At 37.9% G+C, this 24,476-nt stretch overlaps 1 protein-coding gene across 1 annotated transcript; it reads right to left on the bottom strand.

Moving 5' to 3' along the window:
* Positions 1 to 9,024: 9,024 nt before the first annotated feature.
* On the bottom strand, positions 9,025 to 23,982 carry zgc:153990 (uncharacterized protein LOC768125 homolog). The gene is made up of 5 exons (XM_062048328.1): positions 23,861 to 23,982; positions 21,131 to 21,305; positions 20,659 to 21,027; positions 18,676 to 18,729; positions 9,025 to 10,180 (listed from the first exon to the last, which is right to left on the bottom strand). The coding sequence occupies exons 2-5, from the start codon at positions 21,255 to 21,257 to the stop codon at positions 9,762 to 9,764; spliced, it is 969 nt and encodes a 322-aa protein (XP_061904312.1). The 5' UTR covers positions 21,258 to 21,305; positions 23,861 to 23,982; the 3' UTR covers positions 9,025 to 9,761.
* Positions 23,983 to 24,476: the final 494 nt, after the last annotated feature.

Raw genomic sequence — 24,476 nt, 5'->3', positions numbered from 1 at the left:
TGTAATTAAGATTTACATCAATTAAATGAATGAAAATAAGACAAAAATTGTTATATAAGTATACATAATACAATGCAATTACACATATTTCTTAACTTTACTAAAGAAAAATAGGACTACATGAAATAAATGAAATGAATAAAAATGGCACCTAACTCAAATAAATAATCAAAATACAGTACACCTAAATACAAATATATTTTTTACATATAACATTATCTAATGAAATACTTTTGAAATGTAAAAAAAAAATCATGACATTTAAGTAAGTTTTTCTGTGGGCCTTTTAGAGTTCATGTAATTGATCGCAAAATATATTCCCATGTATAAAACCAGATTAATCACACAATTTATTTTGACCCCACCTACCACTGAAAGGTCAGTGATCAGGTCAGTGCATAAACAGTGCAAAGATGAGTGAGGACCCGGACTGGTGTGCTCACTCACTCAGTGGCAAATTTTGGGACTCTAGATCAGTGGTTCTTAACCTGGGTTCGATCGAACCCTAGGGGTTCGGTGAGTCGGCCTCAGGGGTTCAGCGGAGCCTCAGCCGCAGAGGTCAAGACACACCCGACTAATCGTGTAAATAAAAACTTCTCCCTATCGACGTATTATGGATACCCCCAAACAATGTTCCCTCTAATTTTCCATATGTGTGAGCAAACGTAAAAACTCCTTGAGCATTCAGTGGAGCACATGTGAGCGACGTCAGACGTGCACATGCACTGTGGCCACACCTGCAGCACACCTGTCCCAAACCTGACTAAATAACAAGTTAAATGTTTTATTATTATAATCAAATGACAGCAGTCATTTCCATGAGATTATTTTCTAATATAAGTATTTTGGCCCAATTACAATAACAAAACAAATTGTTTTTCATGAGCTGTGCACTAGTATTGTATGTCTGTCCCACTAAAACATTCACATGTTGCACAATGAGATGTAAACATGGGATCATGTGTACATTCCTGTAACTTTCTGTTTGTAAAATATATCTTTATTAGTATTTCTTTAATATAATAACATAATTTCATGATTATTATTTATAAATTAAGATTGAATTAAGAAAAAAACATTTTATTTTTTACTAGAGAAGGGTTCGGTGAATGCGCATATGAAACTGGTGGGGTTCGGTACCTCCAACAAGGTTAAGAACCACTGCTCTAGATCAAACTTTTAGCAAATTTTGAGCAAATGAATTACGTGCATTCAAGTTAAAGATTTAAAAAGATGTTCTTGTGTGACATTCTGACAAGATGATTGCACTTGTGCCCAAATTTTGGGCTGTTTTTAAGTTAATTTAAATTATGCGAGCAAATAATAACCTGTGACCTGTTCGTGGAGAGGGGCGGGGGCACAGATTAGGTGACCACAGATGATGCGCTAGCTGTTCAAACTCAGGACCCGAGGTGGACCACTCATCTGTGCATCAGTTGGGGACGTCTCTGCGCTGCTGACTTGTCTCCACTCAATATGATCCACTGCTGGCCCCACTATGGACTGGACTCTCACACTATTATGTTAGATCCACTATGGACTGGACTCTCACACTATTATGGCAGATCCACTATGGACTGGACTCTCACACTATTAACACTAGAAGTCCCAGCATTTTTCTGTCTACCTAGAAGACCCAGAGAGGGGTCATTTGGCCCGACGCTTTTCCCGAATACACTAATCACTCATTTTGTTATGGTAATGAGGCTGTTAGGGGCAGTTTGTCTAGGTAGACAGAAAAATTATACATGTGGGAAATGCCGAAAGGAGCAATGGCAGTGCCAGGATTGTGAGTGACTGCTCAAATGTATGTCAGTCACGTTTACATGGACATGGTTTTTCATTCTTTGTAAATATGCTTTTTTCTTTGTAAATTTTTTTTTTTAAACTATTTTTGGCACACAAAAATAACAATTGCTTCTGCAACAACCCTCCACACCAAAACTGGGAAAACAGTTGCTTTTTCATTCTTTGTAAATATGTTTTGTTTTGTATTTTTTTTAACAATAAATGTCAGAGTGTTGATCCCTTCATTCTGTTGATCCTTGCAAAAACACACACAACCTACCTCAGAACTAAAGCTTGAGCTGTAAGGTCCCCTCCCCCACACAGGCTCAAGTGGCCCCCTGCCGTGTGCCACTAACAGCCACATTTTCATAACAAAAGGAGTGTCCACAGGGGGGACTAGGGGTCAAATGACCCTCTTGTGTGTTTTCTAGGTAAAAATGTCAATTGACCCTTCTCTGGGACTTCGCGTGTTAACTAGATCCACTCGACGTCCATTGCACCGGTCGCCCAGAGGGGGTGGGGGTCCCCACATCTGCGGTCCCCTCCAAGGTTTCTCATTGTAGCCCTTTGGGTTGAGTTTTTCCTTGCCCTGATGTGGGATCTGAGCCGAGGATGTCGTTGTGGCTTTTGCAGCCCTTTGAGACACTCTTGATTTAGGGCTATGTAAGTAAACTTTGATTGATTGATTGATCATGAATAATATACATTCAAAAGTATGATTAATCACATTAAAAAATATATATATTAATTTGACAGCACTAATAATTGCATAAAACAAATGAAAACAATTGCAAATAATTAACAATAATATATAAAAAAGACAAACAGGTGTGAAGGAAAAGGAAACAGCTGGTCCAAGGAAATGAGAAGTAAATATCTTTAGTGGTTTTACACAAAGGACAGTATAAAGAAAATAGATCCTGCACAGTGTTAGCCACTGCTGGGCCTCAAATCTTTAGTGCCCCCATTGACTTCAATGTCCTCTATTGTCTCGCATCTTAATGAGATCCACCATTAAAGCAAATGACACGCGCACACACAGAACATCATGGACCACGAGACGGCAAAAGCAGCAGCTATTGTCCCAGCATCAGACAGTAAAGTCGGCAGCCACCACAGCAGGCCCACTCGTCCTCGGGGGGCCGTAGTGGGTCAGATGTGCTGCAGATCCTCCTTTTTCCTTCACGTGTCCTTTGGGAGAAGGTTTTCAAGCTGTTCTCCATGAGCTCTGAGAAAGAGGCAGATGCCGGCTGGCCTTTGTCAGGCGAGGTCCGTGGGGGGATGACATGACTCCTCTCCGGTTCCCATGCCCCCGTGGCACGCGCTCTTGTCACACTTCCTCGCAAGTCGTACACATGACAACAGAGCGGCCACACTGTCCATCTGCTCAGCTGACACCCGTGCACACACCCTACAGATATACATCAGGTAGTATAGGGTGTACTTTGGCAACCTCCACGTGCATTATCACCATTCGCTTCCTTTTCTTGCAATATGTATTATTGATTAGGGCTGTGAATCTTTGGGCACCACACGATTCGGTTCGATTCTTGTGGGTAACGACCAGGGCTGTGAATCTTTGGATGTCCCACGATTCGATTCAATATCGATTCTTGGGGTCACAATTCCATTCAAAATCAATTTTTTTTCAATTCAACACGATTCTTGATTCAAAAACTATTTTTTTCCCGATTCAAAAGGATTCTATATTCATTCAATACATAGGATTTCAGCAGGATCTACCCCAGTCTGCTGACATGCAAGCAGAGTAGTAGATTTTTGTAAAAAATCTTTTATAATTGTAAAGGACAATGTTTTATCAACTGATTGCAATAATGTAAATTTGTTTTAACTATTAAATGAACCAAAAATATGACTTATTTTATCTTTGTGAAAATATTGGACACAGTGTGTTGTCAAGCTTAAGAGATGTGACGCAAGTGTAAGCCACTGTGACACTTTTGTTCTTTTTTTTTTTTTTAATAAATGTCTAATGATAAATGGTAAATGGTAATGGCTTTTCTACCCCTTTTTAAGGAGCCCAAAGCACTTTGACAGTATTTCCACATTCACCCATTCACACACACATTCACACACTGATGGTGGGAGCTGCCATGCAAGGCGCTAACCAGGACCCATCAGGAGCAAGGGTGAAGTGTCTTGCCCAAGGACACAACGGCCGTGACTAGGATGGTAGAAGGTGGGGATTGAACCAGTAACCCTCAGATTGCTGGCAAAGCCACTCTCCCAACTTCGCCACGCCGTCCCCTAATAATGTCAATGAGGGATTTTTAATCACTGCTATGTTGAAATTGTAACTAATATTGATACTGTTGTTGATAATATTAATTTTTGTTTCACTACTTTTGGTTTGTTCTGTGTCGTGTTTGTGTCTCCTCTCAATTGCTCTGTTTATTACAGTTCTGAGTGTTGCTGGGTCGGGTTTGGTTTTGGAGTTGGATTGCATTGTTATGGTATTGCTGTGTATTGTTTTGTTGGATTGGTTAAAAAATAAAACATTTTTATTTTTTTATTTTTTTTTTAGTAAATAAATTTAAAAAAAAAACATTTAAAAAAAATGAGAATCACTGTAAAAAAAAACCTATTTTTATGGTTAATTTACTCTAAATTTCTACTGTAATTTTTCAATTTTTTAAAATAGTTTACAAAACTGTAGAATTGAAGACATTATCTGTAAATAAACAATCCGCCTGTTATTTTAAGTAATATGCCAGTAATGACAAACTATGTATATTTCTATTTTTTTTACAGAAAAATACCAAATTAATTATACCGGGAGGATCGGCGGGCCACCTTTAGTGTTAATTTTGACATTATTTCCACATTTACCCTTTCACACGGCGGGAGATGCAAGGCCCTAACCATGACCCATCAGGAGCAAGGGCGAAGTGTCTTGCTCAAGGACACAACAGACGTGACGAGGTTGGTAGAAGGTGGGGATTGAACCAGGAACCTTCAGGTTGCTGGCACGGCCACTCTCCCAACCACACCACGCCATCCCCACTTCTCCTTTCTAAAGTAAATCTGTACAGCAAATATGGCCATACTTTAATGATAGGATTTGACTGAGTGGCTGTACAGGACAGATTTTTTTTTAAAATGTATACATTTTTTACAAAATTGTAATCGATTTAGAATCGTTACAAATAAGAATCGCGGTTTATTCGAAATTAGATTTTTTTCTTTTACACCCCAGCTCAGTGGCCTAGTAGTTAGAGTGCCTGCCCTGAGACTGGGAGGTTGTGAGTTCAAATCCCGGCCGAGTCATACCAAAGACTACAAAAAATGGTTGGAATTGGGTGGTGCAATCACCAAAATGATTCCCGAGCGTGGCCACTGCTGCTGCTCACTGCTCCCCTCACCTCCCAGGGGGTGAACATGGGGATGGGTCAAATGCAGAAGACCAATTTCACCACACTTAGTGTGTGTGTGACAATCATTGGAACTTTAACTTTATTTACTGCTAATTTTTTGGTTTTTCGTTGTGTTTTACTTTTGCACCTGTACATAGAAATGGCGCCGCTGATGTGGCAGCGGGCAGCACGGTGGAACAGGGGTTAGTGCATGTGCCTCACAATACGAAGGTCCTGAGCAGTCCTGGGTTGGATCCCGGGCTCGGAATCTTTCTGTGTGGAGTTTGCATGTTCTCCCCGGACAGCGTGGGTTCTCTCCGGGTACTCCGGCTTCCTCCCACCTCCAAAGACATGCACCTGGGGATAGGTTGATTGGCAACACTAAATGGGCCCTAGTGTGTGAATGTTGTCTGTCTATCTGTGTTGGCCCTGTGATGAGCTGGCGGCTTGTCCAGGGTGTACCTTGCGCCCAAATGCAGCTGAGATAGGGCCCAGCACCACCCCCCAACCCCCCGCAACCCCAAAAAGGGACAAGTGGTAGAAAATGGATGGATGGATGATGTGGCAGCTCAGCTTTGTGCTCTTTTAGTGTTTTACTGTATATGTCATTTGTTTTCTTTGATGATTCCCTCTAATTTTATGTATTGTTGACCTTATTTTTTGTGGACTTTTTATATCTGCACTGCAACCACATACTATCCCCATTGCTCAATTCTCTTTATTTATTTACAAACATTGAAAAAAGGTCCATGCACTCCCAGAAAGCTGTATTAGCTTATGAGCAGGGGCCCCAATACAGTACAAGTAAGATAATCAAGTAAAACACGAATACATTTTTTTACATTTTTACATCGTAAACCATGTCCTAAACATTTCACACATTCACACATCATTACAGTTTCAATTTGTACTCTTCAGTTCATATTCTGGTCATTGGTAGTCTGACACATTGTAATTTGCCAATAATCTATTTCAGTAGGCATACTACAATAATAGATGTTAAATAATTCATGTTGTGGGATAAATCAAGTATATCCTATCCTTTTCTTCTCTATTAGAATATCAAAATGTTGCTGCCACACACAAACGCTCACACTGTTTTTAGCACAAATGTACTTTGAATTGAACAAAGGTCAAAAAGTAAGTGAAAATCATTGAACCAGTAATTTATTGTGTGTCTTATTAGAAGTTTTACTACTGTAACAAATACGGCAAATCAAGCTTTCCATAGAAATTTTGAGGCTAGCAACCCGATTTTTGTAGATTGTTTAAAAAAAAAAGAAGATTACTTTACTGCAATGGTTACACAAAATTATGCAATATTTTGTCATTTAACATCGCCCTCTTTTATAAAGAAATAATCACAATGAATGTCATATATTAAAAGAATAAGAACAGGGGAAAAAAAGAATGTTACTACAAAAAATATATATATTTTAAATATATGAAAAATTTTTAAAGGAAGAAAAAAAATGAACAAAAAAAATACTCCCATCTATACAGGGAATCATACTAAGTTCATACTTATCATACGTATACATACATAATTGTACAGCTTATCATACTTATCATTTCATAATTTAAATGGTAATATACTGTATATGAATTGTTTGAAGAAACATCTGTTCCTCCCAACATTTTGCAATGTCACCATCTCGCTAATTCATGTGAATTCATTGAATTCACATGAATTAGGGCACCAACTAGGGCCAATTTAGTGTTGCCAAGCAACCTATCCCCAGGTGCATGTCTTTTACCATTGTCATTGATATCGTGAGTATCAAAAGGTGGAGCTGTGCGAGAGTACGTTGGTGAACATTCAATCCCCTTTGGCTTAAAAGTCGTGCTGGACAATTAGCTGGCAGTTTTTAGCTTGTTGCTCAGCGCTCTTGACCTTCAGTCTGTGGACACAAATCAGGACCAATCCCCGGCTGGTGTGAAGGAGGCGGAGTCAAGGTCTGCACACATGGCCAAAAAAGCACAAACAATTGCGTGATAAAAATTACAAATGGTTTAATATATTGTTTTTATTAATTATTACTTATTCACTTATAAATTATTCAATGTAAAATTACGGTTACTAATTTAGGTTCACCCTGTACAGTAGCAAAATTGTAACTGCATCGCTTCTGTGAGCTACTTTTATAATCAGACAGCGCCCTCTGCTGCTGACCTGAGGAAACTATAGGAATGACAACACCTGCTAGAAGAATCTGTCCAAAGATAGAACCGACTCTTATCTTCTGTACAGCGGCTGGTGCGTTCAATGAACATAGACATATTTAGTAATCTGCGAGAATTGCCACAAATGTATTTTTTTCTCTTTATTTTACACTATTTCAAGTTTATAGATCAGTCATCTCGAGGTCATCTTTATTTGAAATAATTAATGACGTTTATCTGTGTTTTAGATGGGTTTCATATGGTTGCATGGTTTATTTGATTGCAAATTGTATTTTCTTTATGTTTAGTAGAAACCATAACCATCGGCATCTTCATCAAAAAATCAATAACAAAGAGTGGCACGACGTCACCATTATTGTGATGGCTGAAAAACTGGGATTGAAGGTTTGATTCAGTTGCCATACACGCCTTGAGAGTTTTTATTAAACATTTATTTTTACTTTATGTAAATATTTCTTTGTACATGAACAAATATTTTGTATTTCTTATATTTTAATATCCATCTAATTTGCTCTTTTTTTTATTTAGTGTAATTTATTTCTTCTTATGAAAAAATATTTTAACTGTTACTATATTTTAACATTCTATTTTTGACATTGTTTTCATTTATTTATGTAACAATTGTTTTCCAATTGTAGATATGTATTTATATTAATATAGTATTTCATTTAAAAAAAATAATTGTGTGCGAATCAATCAATCATCAAAGTTTACTTATATAGCCCTTAATCACAAATATCTCAAAGGGCTGCACAAGCCACAAGACATCCTCGGCTCAGATCCCACATCAGAGCAAGAAAAAAACTCAACCCCATGGGAAGGAGAAGCAATTTAACAATTGCCATTTTTATGTAATTATTCATTTAAAAAAAGTTCAATAAATTGTATTATATTTAAGACTTTTTTGCCATTTTTTTATTATGAAGAAATTGTTCCAGTTGATATTTTAATATCCAGTGTGTTTAATTGCTGTTTTTGCAATTATTTTAAAATTGTATGTAATTTTTTTTTGTATTAAAGTATATTTTCATGAAATGGTATTACATTTTAATATTCTAACAATTTGGTTGTTTTAAATTTTCTTCATTTGTGTAATTTTTATTATTATTAAGAAATCATTCTAATTCTACTGTATTTTCATATCTATTTTATTTGCTGTTACTTTTTATATAAGAACAATATTTTCATTAGATTTTATATTGCAACATTTATTTTATTTGGCATTTTGCAAATGTATTTTAGATTTAAGAAAATTTATTTTGAATATTTATTGGATTTAAATCAGCTGCCTTGTACACTCCTGTAGAGGTCACAAAATCATTTTTAGGGATTTTTTTTTTACTATTGAGAGATGCCTGGCAGAGGTCTGTAGTCTTTGAGAGCTGTTTTAGTTAATGATTTATTTATTTTAACTATAACATTTTATTTTTATAAAAACAAGCTTTGGGCTAAAAACGGCCCGTAATTGACCACACTTTGGACACCCCTAGTGCAGGTAAAAACATCACCCCGATATATTATTGAGGAAATTGTCACTCAAGTGTCTGTGGATGTTAAAATGGCACGACTTATTTTACAAAAAGTAACTAAAACATATTTACAACTTTTACTTCTTATGTTTAAACTTGTTTGGTTTATTAAACATTAAGAGAAAATGCTTGAAAAGTCCATTTTAAATGTTATTCTGATTTTATATGCAGTATACACGATGTTAAAAAAAACATGACTCATACAACAACCAACATTTTCGACAAATAGCTTTCATATATATGGACCATATAATGGTCAGTTGCAGAAAACTAATCAATATTACAGTACAAGTGAAACTCTATACCGGGGGTGTCCAAACCTTTTCATACATACAACTTAAAGGATGCAGGGGCCATTTTTTATACATAAGATGCTTAAACTGTAGGTCAATATATGCTAGGTTTGCCCAACAAAACAGCTTTGTGTTAAAGGTCAAAAAGCATAGTAGTGTAATACATTTCAATAAAAATTTATTTTCTTAAATATGCCAATAAAAAACACACTATGGACACCCCTGCTCTAAATTGACACAGACGCAAGGGAACAATTATGGACACAAACTGCAAATTCAATGACCCATTCTTGAATGTCAGCAATAAAACTATGGAAAAGTTATACATATATAAAAAATGATATTTAAAAAATAAGTGGTGCATGCTTTACAATGATGCACTGACAGGAGGTTTCACTCTCAGTAGCAAAAAAACCCAGCTATATTTATTTCTATATCATAATTTTTTGTTTTAAAGCAGAACCACGGAAGAGTACTGTCGAAAAGAACAGTAACCAGTGTAAAATCCAAAAGGAATTAGAAGGTTTCAGTGGCTGAAGGCCACGTTTAAAGTCAGGTTTTCAACTCCAACACGCCCGGCTGGCACCTTCATGCTATACTGCAGGCCGCCCGTTTAGCTTGTCATGCATGAGAGTGATGGCGCCACCAGTGAAGTCTCGAAGAACCTGGACAGTCTCCCGTTGGAGCCGCAGGGACTCGCGCACAAATTCCTGCTGAGTCTCCGCCAGTTGCTGCACCGACTCGGACAGCAGCTCCAGAGAGCGGGAAACTGTCTCCATCAAGATGTTAGTGGCGTGCTGCTCCTGGAGGCTGAGCGAGGCGTTCTGTAGCATGCTCTCTCGCGCGTTGATGGTGGACTGCGTCGTCGAGTGCGAGGATGTGGCTGTTGACCCGCCTGAGGGAATATGAGATTGTCCTGGTCTCTGGAGGCCGTTGTTTCCTTTGTGATCCCCTGTCGGCTTAGATGCGGGAATTGAAGGCAGCGCGTCATCTTTCGGGTCATCTTCCCACTCTGCCAATGAAACATTAGCATCTTGAGTCAAGGGAAACCAAATAGACACTTGTTTATTGACATTTAGGGACTGATCTACTAAGATCCAAATAAGGGCTGAATAGTAAACAAAAAAAGCATGTATTTTACGTGGGTGTGCTGTGGCTGATCTATGAAGATTGATAACAAGTGCAAAAGTGGTGCAGTGTTTAAGAGGGGTTTTTTTGCATTTACTAAGGACTGTCACCATGGAGACACTCATACACTGCACATGCATGGCATCATGAACCACCCTGTGGTGTTGTGCTATGTTGTAAAACACGTAGCACACAACTATAATCCGTGCCACCTTTTTTGGGCTAAGAAGTGATTCTCCAGTGCGCGATCTAGACACCAGAACCAACTTTTAAGCACGCCAAAGGTGCGCTTCACAATATTTTATGCTGGTCCCCTTTGCGATTGGAAATCAAAAAAATACCACTGTTTGTTTGTGCAACAATTGTTAGGAAGGGGAAATTTAGCCAAAATCTTGATCACCTTTTGTGATAACGATATTTTCATGATATATTATTTGGCATGTAAATTATTATATAAAAATTATATACCGTATTTTTCGGAGTATAAGTCGCTCCGGAGTATAAGTCGCACCGGCCGAAAATGCATAATAAAGAAGGAAAAAAACATATATAAGTCGCACTGGAGTATGAGTCGCATTTTTTGGGGAAATTTATTTGATAAAACCCAACACCAAGAATAGACATTTGAAAGGCAATTTAAAATAAATAAAGAATAGTGAACAGGTTGAATAAGTGTACGTTATATGACGCATAAATAACCAACTGAGAACGTGCCTTGTATGTTAACGTAACATATTATGGTAAGAGTCATTAAAATAACTATAACATATAGAACATGCTATACGTTTACCAAACAATCTGTCACTCCTAATCGCTAAATCCCATGAAATCTTATACGTCTAGTCTCTTATGTGAATGAGCTAAATAATATTATTTGATATTTTACGTAAATGTGTTAATAATTTCACACATAAGTCGCTCCTGAGTATAAGTCGCACCCTCGGCCAAACTATGAAAAAAACTGCGACTTATAGTCCGAAAAATACGGTACATTTATTATTGTACTTGGTAATTTACTGTTAATATCTGACCCCGTTTACACTGCAAACCAAATCTGATTTGTTTGCCCTCAAGTGACACAGAACAGATTTTTTTTGCCAGCCTAACTGCTCCGAAGTGCTTCAAATCTGGGGCCGTACTTATCAAGCTTCTTAGAGTGCCATTTTACACTTAAATCCTGAGAATTTGCGAAATTTAGTCCTACTCTCAAACTTAAGAATAAAAGCTTTTTATCAACGTTCTTAAGTCTAAGAATCACTCCTACTCTCCACGATATTTAAGAGACCTTCAGAGGTGTCTTAAGTGGTTAGGAGTTGCCAGCAGGGGATGGCACTGAGGCGAGAGAGACGTGCGCGAACGTTCAGGGAACGGAACAATGTTTTGTTTGTTTTTTATGACGAGCAGCTGATCAAACGGTATCGTTTAGACAGAGCGGGTATTATTTTTGTCACAGATTTAATACTTTTTGATTCCTTGTTGATTTCTGCATGAGTCTGCAGTGGGCTAGTATATATAGAGCCACCCACACCAGTTTCAAATTAGTTGCCTAATTAATGAATTGGAAAGAAAATGTTATGACAGTAGCGTATGTGTGTGGCCGTGAGGTGAGTGACGTCAGTGAGTGTGTGGGCGATAGAAGAGAGGGAGCGGTAGCGTGAGTGCCGGCGGGGACTAGTTTGTTTTGTATTATTTTGTAGTTTATTGTCAAAATATACACTCCCATTGTCCACTTAAATATTTCCAAGATATTTCTTTATTCTTAGACAATGGATTCCCTTCCGTGATTGGTCATTTCTATGGACACAGAAATGACGTCACCTAAAATTCCGTTTACGGCACATAGTAATGTCGTAATTCAGCTCTGAGTGTGAAACTTAAGATTCAGTCCTACACTTCGCTGAAAGTGTGAGTAAGACGCTTGATAACTAACTTTTAAGTGCAGCTTTCAGCGAAGAATTTATTTACTCTTAAGTCAACTCTTAGCAGACTTCTTAGGAGTAATTCTATTAAGCTTGATAAGTACGGCCCCTGATCTTTTTGCATCAGATTCAGGCCACATCAGGAGGTAGTCCGAATCAGATTGGAATCTGATCTTTGCAAATGTGACTTTAGTCTAAACAGCAATGCGACCCGAATGCAACTTTTTGACAGCTTTGGGCGAGCTACATCATTCATGTGCGTGGGGAAAGACGCAGCCCGCCAGCGGAAGTTGATACTTCATCCCAACATCCAGTTTCGGTGAGCAAAGTCTTTTTTTCGGCAACTAAATTTTTTCTGCATCACTAGTCAATAGTAGTGGTAGTTCAAAAACCACTAGCTTTTGATAAATAAATAAAAAAGCAAAACTTGTAGAATGACCTCTTTCATTTGTATTTATTAATTTATTTGTAAAATCAGAAAAGTTTTATTTTCAGGCCATATCGCCCGGGCCTACAACAAAGTATTGCGCAAAGGAAACATTTAGTTATTCCATTTTGGAATAAGGCTGTACAAAACAAAATGTGGAAAAAGTGAAGCACTGTGAATACTTTCTGGATGCACTTTATATGTACCACTCATCAGCCTAATTTGTATAACCACCCTGAACAGTGAAATGCGGTGGAAACACAAACCACACACTACAGAAAACTTTGAGGCCTCTTGGGTGCTTATTGGAGGACATTTCGAAGTTACTTGGCTGGCCAGCTTTGTACAAATTAACATGCTGCAGGACTGCTTGCATTGGAGCTTATTACAGAGAGATAAGCGGAAGATGGATGGATATATCCAATCAATACATGCTTTTTTTGCTGATATTTGGACCAAAATATGATATCAATATCGGATCAGGACACCCATAGTGGTAGTTGCAGTAAACAATGGCGACAAAAGCGACGTACACATTGTTGTGGGGGCTGAAACTAATCATTTTTATTGTACATATTGCTCCGATTGTTCATACAAATGCTGATACTTAAACAATTTGCTCCAACAATTTTTTATCATAATTATTAGACAAAAACACACGATGACAGTGTAATATCAATTAAACATTTAAATTAGAGCCAATTAATTTCAGGCAAATTAAGTCAACAGTGCAACATAGCTTTACATAAGCAGAAACTACTATTGGCCCTGATTTTTGCCCCTGACACCCTCCTGTGTTCCAGGTCTTATTTCCTGAGTTTGAAACAAAAACGACAAAAAAAACGGATGACAAAACATATCGACCTAATCACCATAGTATCAACAATATACTGATATTATATTTGGTATCGTTACTGTCGATACTTATATCAATCCGCCCACCCCAGTTTACATACAAGAGCTCTAGCTTAACGGTTAGCATGGGATTTTTTTTCCTCATATGGTGCGTGTAGCATGTTTAGCTATTCCTCCACCTCTAATCCTTCAGTGATAATAAATGATACTTGTAAGAAACGTAGTTTATTTTTCGCCAAGGAGGCGAGGATTAGCACTGGGTACTGGGAACAATGTCAACTTCTGTGGACAATTTGTTTAAATGTATAACCACTGAAATCTGTAGAGGAAAAAAACAAAAATATAATAATCTGCTGTATACAGCAGTGGTCCCCAACCCCCCCGTTGGGACAAATTTTCAAGCATTGACCGCAAGTACAAAAAGGTTGGGGACCACTGGTATACAGTATACAGGGCACCAGGTTTTAGCATATACCGTAATTTCCGGACTATAAGCCGCACCTGACTATAAGCCGCACCAGCTAAATTTAGGGGAAAATACAGATTGCTCCATATATAAGCCGCACCCGACTATAAGCCGCAGGGTTTTGATGTGTAATTACCGTAGTATATAGGGGTTCCTCCTACCACGGAGGGGATTGTCGGGACAGAGATGACTGTTTGGGAACGCAAAGCGTCCCATTTATTAACAATACATCTTTCAATCATTCAATCAAACTTTCACATCTTTGACATGGCGAACAGCATTCGTGCAGAGTACAAATAATACAACGGTGCAAAGTAATACAAAGTGCTCGCCTGTACGTTATCAAAATAACCAGCCTACCGGTATATGAAAAGTCAGTCTTTAATCATTGTGTCATCGTCTTCCTCCTGCGTACTAAAACCACCGAAATCCTCTTTGTCGGTGTCGGAGAAGAACATGCCGTAAATAAGCCGCACCCTTGTATAAGCCGCAGGGACCAGAACAAGGGGGAAAAGTAGCGGCTTATAGTCCGGAAATTACGGTAATCATTTAACAATTGGATTGAGGCATCTTTTTCAAAGGTTAATCAAAAAGTCGTTTTCATTTGTGGTGACCTCAATATTGATCTTTTGAATCTGAGCAAGCACAAACTAACATATGGATTCCTAAATACAATATACAGTATGAGCCTTTATCCAAAAATTTACAGACCTAGCAGAATCACACCTCACTGTTCCACGTTAATCGACAACATCTTCACTAATGATATTGAACACAAAACTGTCAGCGGATTACTGATCATTGACATCAGTGACCACTTGCCAGTCTTCACAGTTTATGATGGTGAATTTAAAGGAAATCAGACATATGAAAAGACAATAGGAGGACCGATGAAACTATGAAGGCACTGAGAAATAACCTATGTGCACAAAAGTGGGATGCAGTGTAGAAGGAAAGTGATATTGATAAGGCATACAACACATTTGTAAGCAAATTTACATCATTATATTATAAAACTGTCCTATAAAACAATATAGTAGGAAACAAATACTCAGATCGACCATGGATCACTAAGGGGTTATAGATTGCCTGTACAAAGAAAAATATACTCTATAGAGAATTTATGAAAGACAGAACTAAAGAGACTGAAAATAATTACAAAAAATATAAGAATAATTTAATCAGTCTTATAAGGAAACGTAAAAAAGCATACTATCATCCATCCATCCATTTTCTACCGCTTGTCCCGTTCGGGGGCGCGGGGGGTGCTGGAGCCTGGACACCCTGGACAAGTCGCCACCTCATCGCAGGGCCAACACAGATAGACAGACAACATTCACACTCACATTCACACACTAAGGCCAATTTAGTGTTGCCAATCAACCTATCCCCAGGTGCATGTTTTTGGAGGTGGGAGGAAGCCGGAGTACCCGGAGGGAAACCACACAGTCACGGGGAGAACATGCAAACTCCACACAGAAAGATCCCCAGCGCAGGATCGAACCCAGGACCTTCGCATTGTGAGTGCTGCCCGCAAACTATCATGAAATACTAAGTAAAAATTAAAGAAATACTAAAGGAATATGGGATGTACTAAACAGCATTATCAGAAATGGTTCAAGACAAAGCTACCGTCAGTATTTCATAGATAACGATATCAGAAAGGAAACTATGGACGACATAGTGAGTAGCTTTAACCAGTTCTTTGTGAGTTTTGGACCAAACCTGGCTGAAAAAAATACTGATCTCTTGTCATCACAGAATTGGAATGGTAATTTTACAGAGAGAAACAATAACTCAATGTTACTCACAGCAGTGGAAGAGAAATAAATAAATGACATTGTAAATAAATTCCAAGGTAAAACATCGACTGATGACAATAACATTGATATGAAAATCGTGAAAAAAGTAATTGAGGGCATTTCTGAACCGCTAATTTTCATCTGTAATTTATCATTCCAAACTAGAAAATCTCCAAGTAAAAAGAAAATAGCTAAAGTTGTACCGCTGTATAAATCTGGAGATAGACATCAATCACAAATTACAGACTCGTCTCATTACTAACACAATTTTCAAAAATTCTAGAAAAAGTATTCAATAATCGATTAGACAAATTCATAGTCAAACATAAATTACTCACTGACAATCAGTACAGATTCAGATCAAACAGTTCAACATCACTGGCATGAATGAAATCAATAGAAGTAATCACTAATGCTATAGAAGAAAAACAATATTCAATTGGAATATTCATCGATCTTAAGAAAGCCTTTGACACTCTCAATCATGACTTTTTAATCAATACAATGGAACAGTACAGGATCAGAGGGATAGTTATGCATTGGGTTGAGAGGTATTTAAAGGGCCACAGTCAATTTGTCAAGTTGGAAGACTATCGCTAATTGTGTTTAGACAATGCGTCCCTCAGGGGTCAGTGCTGGGGCCCAAATTGTTTATAAATGACATATGTAACCTCTGTAATGTATTGAAATTGGTCCTATTTGCAGACGACACAAACATGTTTTACTCAGGGAATGATTCACAAGAGCCTCTTGGGTGTATCACTGAATGATGGTGTGTAAATTAAAGAGGTGGTTTGATAGAAACAAATTATCTCTTAATTTAAACAAAACCCAATTCATGTTATTTGGGAACTGTAAAACGAACACTCAACCAATAATGCAGGTAAATGGTGTTGACATTACAAGGGTGTATGAAAATACATTTCTGGGTGTAATAATGGACAAAAAAATAACATGGAAACCTCACATAAAGCATGTTCGAGGCAAACTGTCAAGTAGCATCTCAGTACTAAGGAAGGCAAAACACTTCCTGGACCACAAATCATTCCGTATTCTCTACAATTCACGGATCCTACCGTATTTGAGTTACTGTGCAGAGATGTGGGGCAATACCTATTAATCTACACTACAACCACTGTGGATTCTGAAAAAAAGAGCAATCGGGATAATTTATAACACTGGGTAAAGAGAGCACACAAACCCCTTATTCTTAAAATCAAAAATACTGAAACTCACTGATCTGGTACACTTCCAAACAGCACCAAGTATGTACAGGGCAATAAACAACATACTCCCAGTAAATATTCAAGCATGTTTTTTTCTGAGAGAAGGGGGATATGAACTGAGAGGGAAACTCGATTTTAAAAACGTACTTATTGCATTTCAATATGTGGAGTGAAACTGCGGGACAGACTAGCAGAGGAGCTCAGACAATGTCCAACCATGAGTAAATTCAAACATTGGTACAGACAGATGGTATTTACGAAGTACAGGGAAGAAGAGGGGTATAACTAACACTAGGGTTCTCACATTTTGCAAAACTTGCTGTTTGTTATTTGGGTTATTTAGTTTGAAACAATCATTTATGGTGTGGTTGTTAGTTGGTGATTGTTGTTTTTTGGTGGAGAGTATTAAAAAAGAAAAGAAAAAAAAGGAGAAGGAGCAGCTAATGTTTCTTCCTACTCCTGTCTAAACACACAAAGGGGTTTTTATCAGATACTGCTTCAAGTGTAATGTAGTATTCACATGTTGTCTGAAATAAAGCATTCATTCATTCATTCATTACAACATACTCGCATTTGTTTCCAGAAGTAGGAACACATATTTGTTGAAGGAAAGTCGGAAGTGTGCTGCTATAGAAACGGAAATACTGTAAACACGCTGAGGAAAGAAGTTCTGGTAATGCATAAAATGACCAAAATATGGTAAATCTTGAACACAATACATATTGTTATGAACGTGTCTGTTACTAAACTATATACTATATACTGTATACTTGCCGTATGTATATAAAACTTTGGAGGGTTTTGAAGTTGTTTTAGAGGGCTTTGAAGGCTACAATGGTGACTCCCATTGTTAGCATTTTGCAAGTGTTTTTTTTATAATCTTTAGAATCCTAAAAAAATACATGTGTTCTTGTCTCTCATAATGATTGTGAACAAGAGGCACAATTCCCCCCAAAAAGTGCAGTTCCCCTTTAACGTGGGCGAATTTGGGGTAGACTTTTTTTAAGATGAGTCCTTTGGTGCATAAAATTACAAACTACACTCTCAGACAATATTGATGCGTTCCATATATACTCGGAAGTCAGAATTTCCGAGTTACTAGTGGGAAGTTTCAACTGGATTCCTACTTGGAAAGTCGGAGAGTTCTCACTACCACCGAGTTGGCTTCAAAGATGGCTGCTCTGAGTGTAAACAGTAATAGAAGCTTATGTAATATTTGTTATCAGCCCTTCTGAGTATTTGTTGTCGTACTAAATCAGCCATACAGTGTACGATGTATTGTTGGACGTTTACTGTATATATATATATATATATATATATATATATATATATATATGGTAATGTTACTGTAGTGTAAATAAAATGTTTTCCTGTGTTTTATTTGTCCTACATTACTAGCAGTGGCGTCTGTTTCCTCTTCATCCACCGTGTTTGAAGATTGTAGAAAAAGCGCACATTTTTAAATAAGTTGTTTATATTCAGATAAGGCAAGCGCAAGAATAGCTTTCATGAATGTGGCTATCTTGATTTTCGACCTCGTAACTGTAACACTCATAACTCGGCTGTGACGTCAACCTAGTTCCGACTTCCAACATCCAAGGTTAATGGAACACACCATCAGTGTTCATGAACAAGAGCAAATCTATTTGTGGCAATCCAAATGTGTTGTATCTTAACAACTCACCGTCTGTAGTGGGTAATTCAAACTGCAGATCAAACGCAGGTTGTGACGTTTCCCCTGCAAGAAAAAATCATTCTGAAATGAACTCTTATTTCAGTCAAATAATGACTATAAAATACGAACTCCATGATATACATGAATAACAATTTATTGTATGACTGGAAATGAAGTTTGTCAGTAAGCATTTATAACCGGACTGTCCACTGTGTCATGTATATATACTGTATATGGGGGTGCTGGAGCCTATCCCAGCTGCATTCAGGCGGAAGGCGAGGTACACCCTGGACAAGTCGCCACCCAATTGCAGGGCCAACACAGATAGACAACCAACATTCACGCTCATATTCCCACACACATGCAAACTCCACACAGAAAGACAGCGAGCCCGGGGATCGAACCCAGGACCTTTTTTATTGTGAGGCGCGCACACTATCTCCTGGGCCACCGTGCTGCCTACACACACATATATATATATATAGTCAAAATGTTGACATATTATCAGACAACATATACAGTGCATACAGTATGTATCAGTAATGCAGGGTGGAAGTGGGTGGGATATATCCAAATAGTGATAGCATTGAAGGTGGTATTAGTACTGAATTAATACTAGCATGATGAGATTGTCATTTTCCTGTTCTCTATTTTGTTTGTATTTTTATATTAGTAACAAACTCTGGTAGGGCTGCATCAATTATTTTAATTATTGAGTAATCTATCAACAAGTTTGTTCGATCAAATAAAACACTTTATAGCCTCTATGCGTATTTAAGGAAAAATAGTTGATAAATACTTTTCCGCAAGCCATAACCTTCATTTTTTTTCTAAAAACATTTACATCAACGTTGAAAATGCACTTTTAATATGTGTGCCTTAATAAAATGACACCTTTTTTTTTTTTTTAAACACTCTGCTGTTCCGGGCACTCCATGCGGTCCAGATTTGACCAGTTTTTATTAGTTACACAAGTGATTAATCAAAGCAACAGAATGTAAATTAAAGTTTTTTTAATCAAATTAACCAATTTATCATTGCAGCCATCAACTCAGGGAATAAGTTATTGAACACCGGAGGACTTTGGGCATTAAAAGAAAATAGTTTTTGCTTCTTTTCACTTATTTTTGCACTATTTTCGTTATTTTGCTTAAACAATTATGCGTAATAAACAGCAATAACTATTATCTTGTTCATCCCCAATAGGGACAAACGGTTGAAAATGGATGGATGGATTGTTACGTATTTATAATATTGTATACAGTGTCACCTCGGTTTTTGTTACTAAACCGTTCCATAAGGTAGGCAAATCATAGTAATTATTTGGATAATAAATCATGTAACTCAAATTAATTTGTTTCAGACATCCAAAAATATGAACACAAATCATGTTTTATAGAGAATTATTCTAGTTCAGCATGCAGAAAACAATGCAAACTACATTTAAATGATGAATAACATGGATACTTGTACCTTAAGACACCATCTTCCTACTTTGCCACTAATTATTTCTTAAATTCAATTGAGATTTTTACCTTATTAATCAAAGTTCTGGCACTCAAAACTTTTTTTGGCCAAATTGTGGCTTATATTGCAGTAGTACTCAAAAAGACTGAATCAACAGTGCATCACACTCTATTTTGCGCAATGATATACAGGTTTGTCTGTTACGCGCAATGTTTGGCAGCAAGTTACAAAAACGGACAACATTTTGGCCAAAAAACAAATCATACGAAAAGTGGGATATATGAAACTTAAGTATTTTTATATTGTTAAATTGGTTACAAATAGGGCAATAGTAGCCCTATATTACAGGATTGATTATAACATTTGCAGTATCACCCACCTACACTTTGCAGGTTTCACTCTCACCTGCTCTACTGAACACATTTGAATGTGGTAGTTTACATTTGATAAAAATAAATACAAATAAAAGTTTGCATTTCTACTAGAAGAATGGGACGTTATTGGAGACAGACAACACATCCGTACCGTTGGGAGAACTCTGCATTCCAACCATGTCCTCGTCTTCCATTTCTTCTTCCTCTGGCACGTCGTCATCATCGCCCAAGGGACCAAAGTCACTGCTGATCTCATCTTCCTGATCCATCTCCAGGATCTGGTGTACTATTTTCTCAGTTTGATTCAGGTCTTTGGAGAGGCGAGAGTTGAGGCCCCGGTTTGGCACTTTCCCCGACCGCATGGCGGCCACCTTCCGCTTCGTGTCACACTTTAGGTCGGACCATTTCTTGATGACCTCGATGACCTCTCGCTGGCATTCGCCAATTTCATTGACGCGGGCCGTGATTTCTGCCCAAGTGCGCTTCTTCATGTCTGTTGGAACCCCACGGTTGAATTTGCCTTGTGTGTGAAACAAAAATACTTATCAGTTTATACGCTTGAAGCGCTAATCAACATTTTTCGTACACCTTTCTGAAGATTAAAGCTAAATTAAAGCACATACCCACAACCACAGAGCGATGTTTCCGCACTTCATCCAAAAGTATGTGGACTTCGCTGAATGTGAAACGGGCTTTTCTTTTCTTGAAGCGTATGGCACTGTCCTGGTTGTAAAGTAATGTTGAAGACATCCTCCGCGAACAGCGTCTAGCTCTTTCCCAAACTCTTGGCTTCTATTACTAGAGGAGGCAAGAAGTTGACAATCACATTGCAATTGTTATACAGCAATTTGAACAAAAAATCGTGCTACTTTCGCAATATGCGCTAAAAAGCCGATGATTGAATAGACCAGTATTTTTCAACCACAGTGCCGCGGCACACTAGTGTACCGTGAGATATTGTCTGGTGTGCCGTGGAAAATTATGCAACCTCACCTAAGTGGTCCAAAAAATATTTTTTGCAAATCAATTATTATAATCTGCAAATAATGTTTTGTTACTAAGTGTCTTTGCTGTGTAGAGCTCGGCAGGGTAACCATGCAATACTCCATATCAGTAGGTGGCAGCAGGTAGTTAATTGCTTCGTAAAAGTCGGAATGTGTCGGGTGAGACGAAGATGGTTTGTTGGGATCACAATATGCAGACCACAGCGGGAGGCAGCGTGCAGGTCAAAAGGTATGTAATGCTTAAACCAAAAATGAACAAAAGGAAAAGGCAATGAAGCATAGGGATGGCTATGTAAAACAAAAGTAAAACTGAACTGGCTACAAAGTAAACAGAAACAGAATGCTGGACGACAGCAAAAACTTACGGCCTCCACAAAGTACATCCGTACATGACATGACAATCAACAATGTCCACACAAAGAAGGATAGCAACAACTTAAATAGCCTTGCTTGCTAACACAAAGCAGGTGTGGGGAACAGCGCTCAAAGGAAGACATGAAACTGCTACAGGAAACATACTTGCCAACCCTCCAGAGTTTTCCGGGAGACTCCCGAATTTCAGTGCTTCTCCCGAAAACCTCCCGGGACAACCATTCTCCCGAATTTCTCCCGATTTCCAGCCGGACTTAAGGCACGCCCCGCCCAGGTCCGTGCGGACCTGAGTGAGGACAGCCTGTCGTCACGTCCGCTTTTCCTTCATATAAATAGCGTGCCGGCCCAGTCACGTTATAACATCTACGGCTTTTGGAGCGTGCACAACTGCACACACAAGGAGACGAAGAAGAGACAGTCATGGCGACGACAAGTGACAGAGAATAAAACGAGGATGGACAATTCAACCGCAAACTCACTCCTTTCCTGCATGTTTAATTTCACAGATGCTGCCTGTAATAGAGTGATCTAAGTTGTTTGTTGCCATCTTCTGGTGAATGTTGGGTATAGTGTTCTGTGGTTACTTTTTGGTTGGCCAACGGTTTACGTTGTATTGCGCACCCTGACGGCAAGTGTGAGAGTCGGTTCTGAAGTATGAAGTAAAGAGACGTAACTTCATCACCTCGCCTGGTTATTGACTCCAACCCAGAATATGACACTGCCCATACCTATGCTCCTTCAAAGGCTGTGCTACTGGCTGCAAAGCATTGCACTTTCAAATACAACAATGAGTAGAGGAGTGTGTGTGTATATGTGTAAATAAATGAACACTGAAATTCAAGTATTTATTTTATTTATATGTATAAAAATATATATATATATAATAAAATACATATATACTGTATATATAGCTAGAATTCACTGAAAGTCAAGTATTTATTTTAATGTTAATATATATATATATATATATATATATATATATATATATATATATATATATATATATATATATATATATATATATATATATATATAAGAAATACTTGAATTTCAGTGAATTCTAGCTATAAATATACTCCTCCCCCTTAACCCCTCCCCCCCGGCCCCGCCCACCCCCAAATATCCCGAATTCGGAGGTCTCAAGGTTGGCAAGTATGACAGGAAAACACCAACAAAACAGGAAGGGCCACCAAAATAACAGCGCAAGACAAAAACTACAGCACTACATAGGAAAACACCAACAAACTTAAAATAAAGCACGACGACCTGGTGGAGTTTCATTTTATATCGTTTTCTGCTGTTGGGAGTGCCTCCGGAATCTTTCAATGATAAAAACGTGCCTTGCCTCAAAACAGCTTGAAAAACACTGAAATAGACTATGCACCCCCGCGACTCCAAAGGGGACAAGCGGTAGTAAATGGATGGATGGATTAACACCTTTTATTAAGGACTAGCAACACTTAACAGTGAAAGTAGTTCGCCATATGCACAATAGGAGTGCTACTGTGAAATCCAGATGTGATATCCTAACTAACAAATGTAACTCATTTACATACTGTACTGTACAGTATCATATTTTTTCCGCACTGATATCAGGTCAACATTTGCATTTATCAGCTGGTATACTTTTTTTGGGGCCAAACATGAGTTTTTACGTAGCACAATTTGAACTCGGCTAGCCCCCTTTGTAGCAAGCTAATGCTACATTTGGGTGAGCGCAGTGTGCCACTAGTTAAAAAGTACGTATCAAACAAACCTTTTTAAACACAACATATTCCAATATACTTCTACTTGTCAGAGTTAGCTTGAACATAGTAGCACTGATACAGAACCAGCTCAAGCCCGGTTTTGGTCGTTATGCAGTAAGCCATAGCTAATGGCAATGTGAGAACAGGCTAAATTGACACAATGTTGACGTTATTCCACCATTGCAACATTTAAATTACAGACACATATGTACGAAAATGATGGACGCACCTGGGAGATAAAAAAAAAAAAAGTTTAGATTTGGTCCTTAAGTATGTCCTTATCAACAAGCTAGCTTGTGTAAAGCTATCGGAAAAGACTCCCTCCGCCCCCCGCACACGCAGATTCCATGTCCGGCAACTAGGTCAAGAGAAGTCGGCAAAATAAAATAATCCTGGTTTAAAGCTCAAATAAATGTATATTACTAAACGACCCTTATTATGTATTATTAAACGGACAGAATGGGCACAACATTTCGTATTTGTTAGCCTTTATTTATCTATGTTGCTTTTCTTTCCTGATATTAACACATGCTCTTCTTTTGAAGGGATAACAACTTCCGAAAGTGACAGGAAGCGAAGGTGGAGAGAATTTAAATAGTTATCTATGGAAAATGTGAATACATTGGATTTGTCTTCCTTTGAAGGGAGAACAACTTCCGAACGTGACAGGAAGCGAGGGTGGAGGGACTTTATAGTTACGAATGGAAAATGTGAATACATTGGATTTGTAGTCAAAGGGACCGTATAGCAAATACTGCTAAACTAAAAAATATATAGAGCCAATATCCACATTTATTTCAATAATCAAGGTAGTGATGCATAAAAAAAAGATGCAGAGGCCTTTT

The sequence above is a fragment of the Entelurus aequoreus genome, linkage group LG05 (genome assembly GCF_033978785.1).
Source record: "Entelurus aequoreus isolate RoL-2023_Sb linkage group LG05, RoL_Eaeq_v1.1, whole genome shotgun sequence".
Classification (NCBI taxonomy): domain Eukaryota; kingdom Metazoa; phylum Chordata; class Actinopteri; order Syngnathiformes; family Syngnathidae; genus Entelurus; species Entelurus aequoreus.
Note: the sequence above shows the minus strand (reverse complement) of the source record. Positions and strands in the feature narration are given on the sequence as shown.

Bases quoted from the DNA above. Each gene is read 5' to 3' on its own strand.
- zgc:153990 (XM_062048328.1), bottom strand. From the start codon at position 21,257: ATGTCTTCAACATTACTTTACAACCAGGACAGTGCCATACGCTTCAAG. The intron at 18,730-20,658 runs GTACGGATGTGT...TTTTTCTTGCAG, and splicing joins AATGCAGAGTTCTCCCAACG to GGGAAACGTCACAACCTGCG. The intron at 10,181-18,675 runs GTGAGTTGTTAA...TTTCATTGGCAG, and splicing joins TGAATTACCCACTACAGACG to AGTGGGAAGATGACCCGAAA.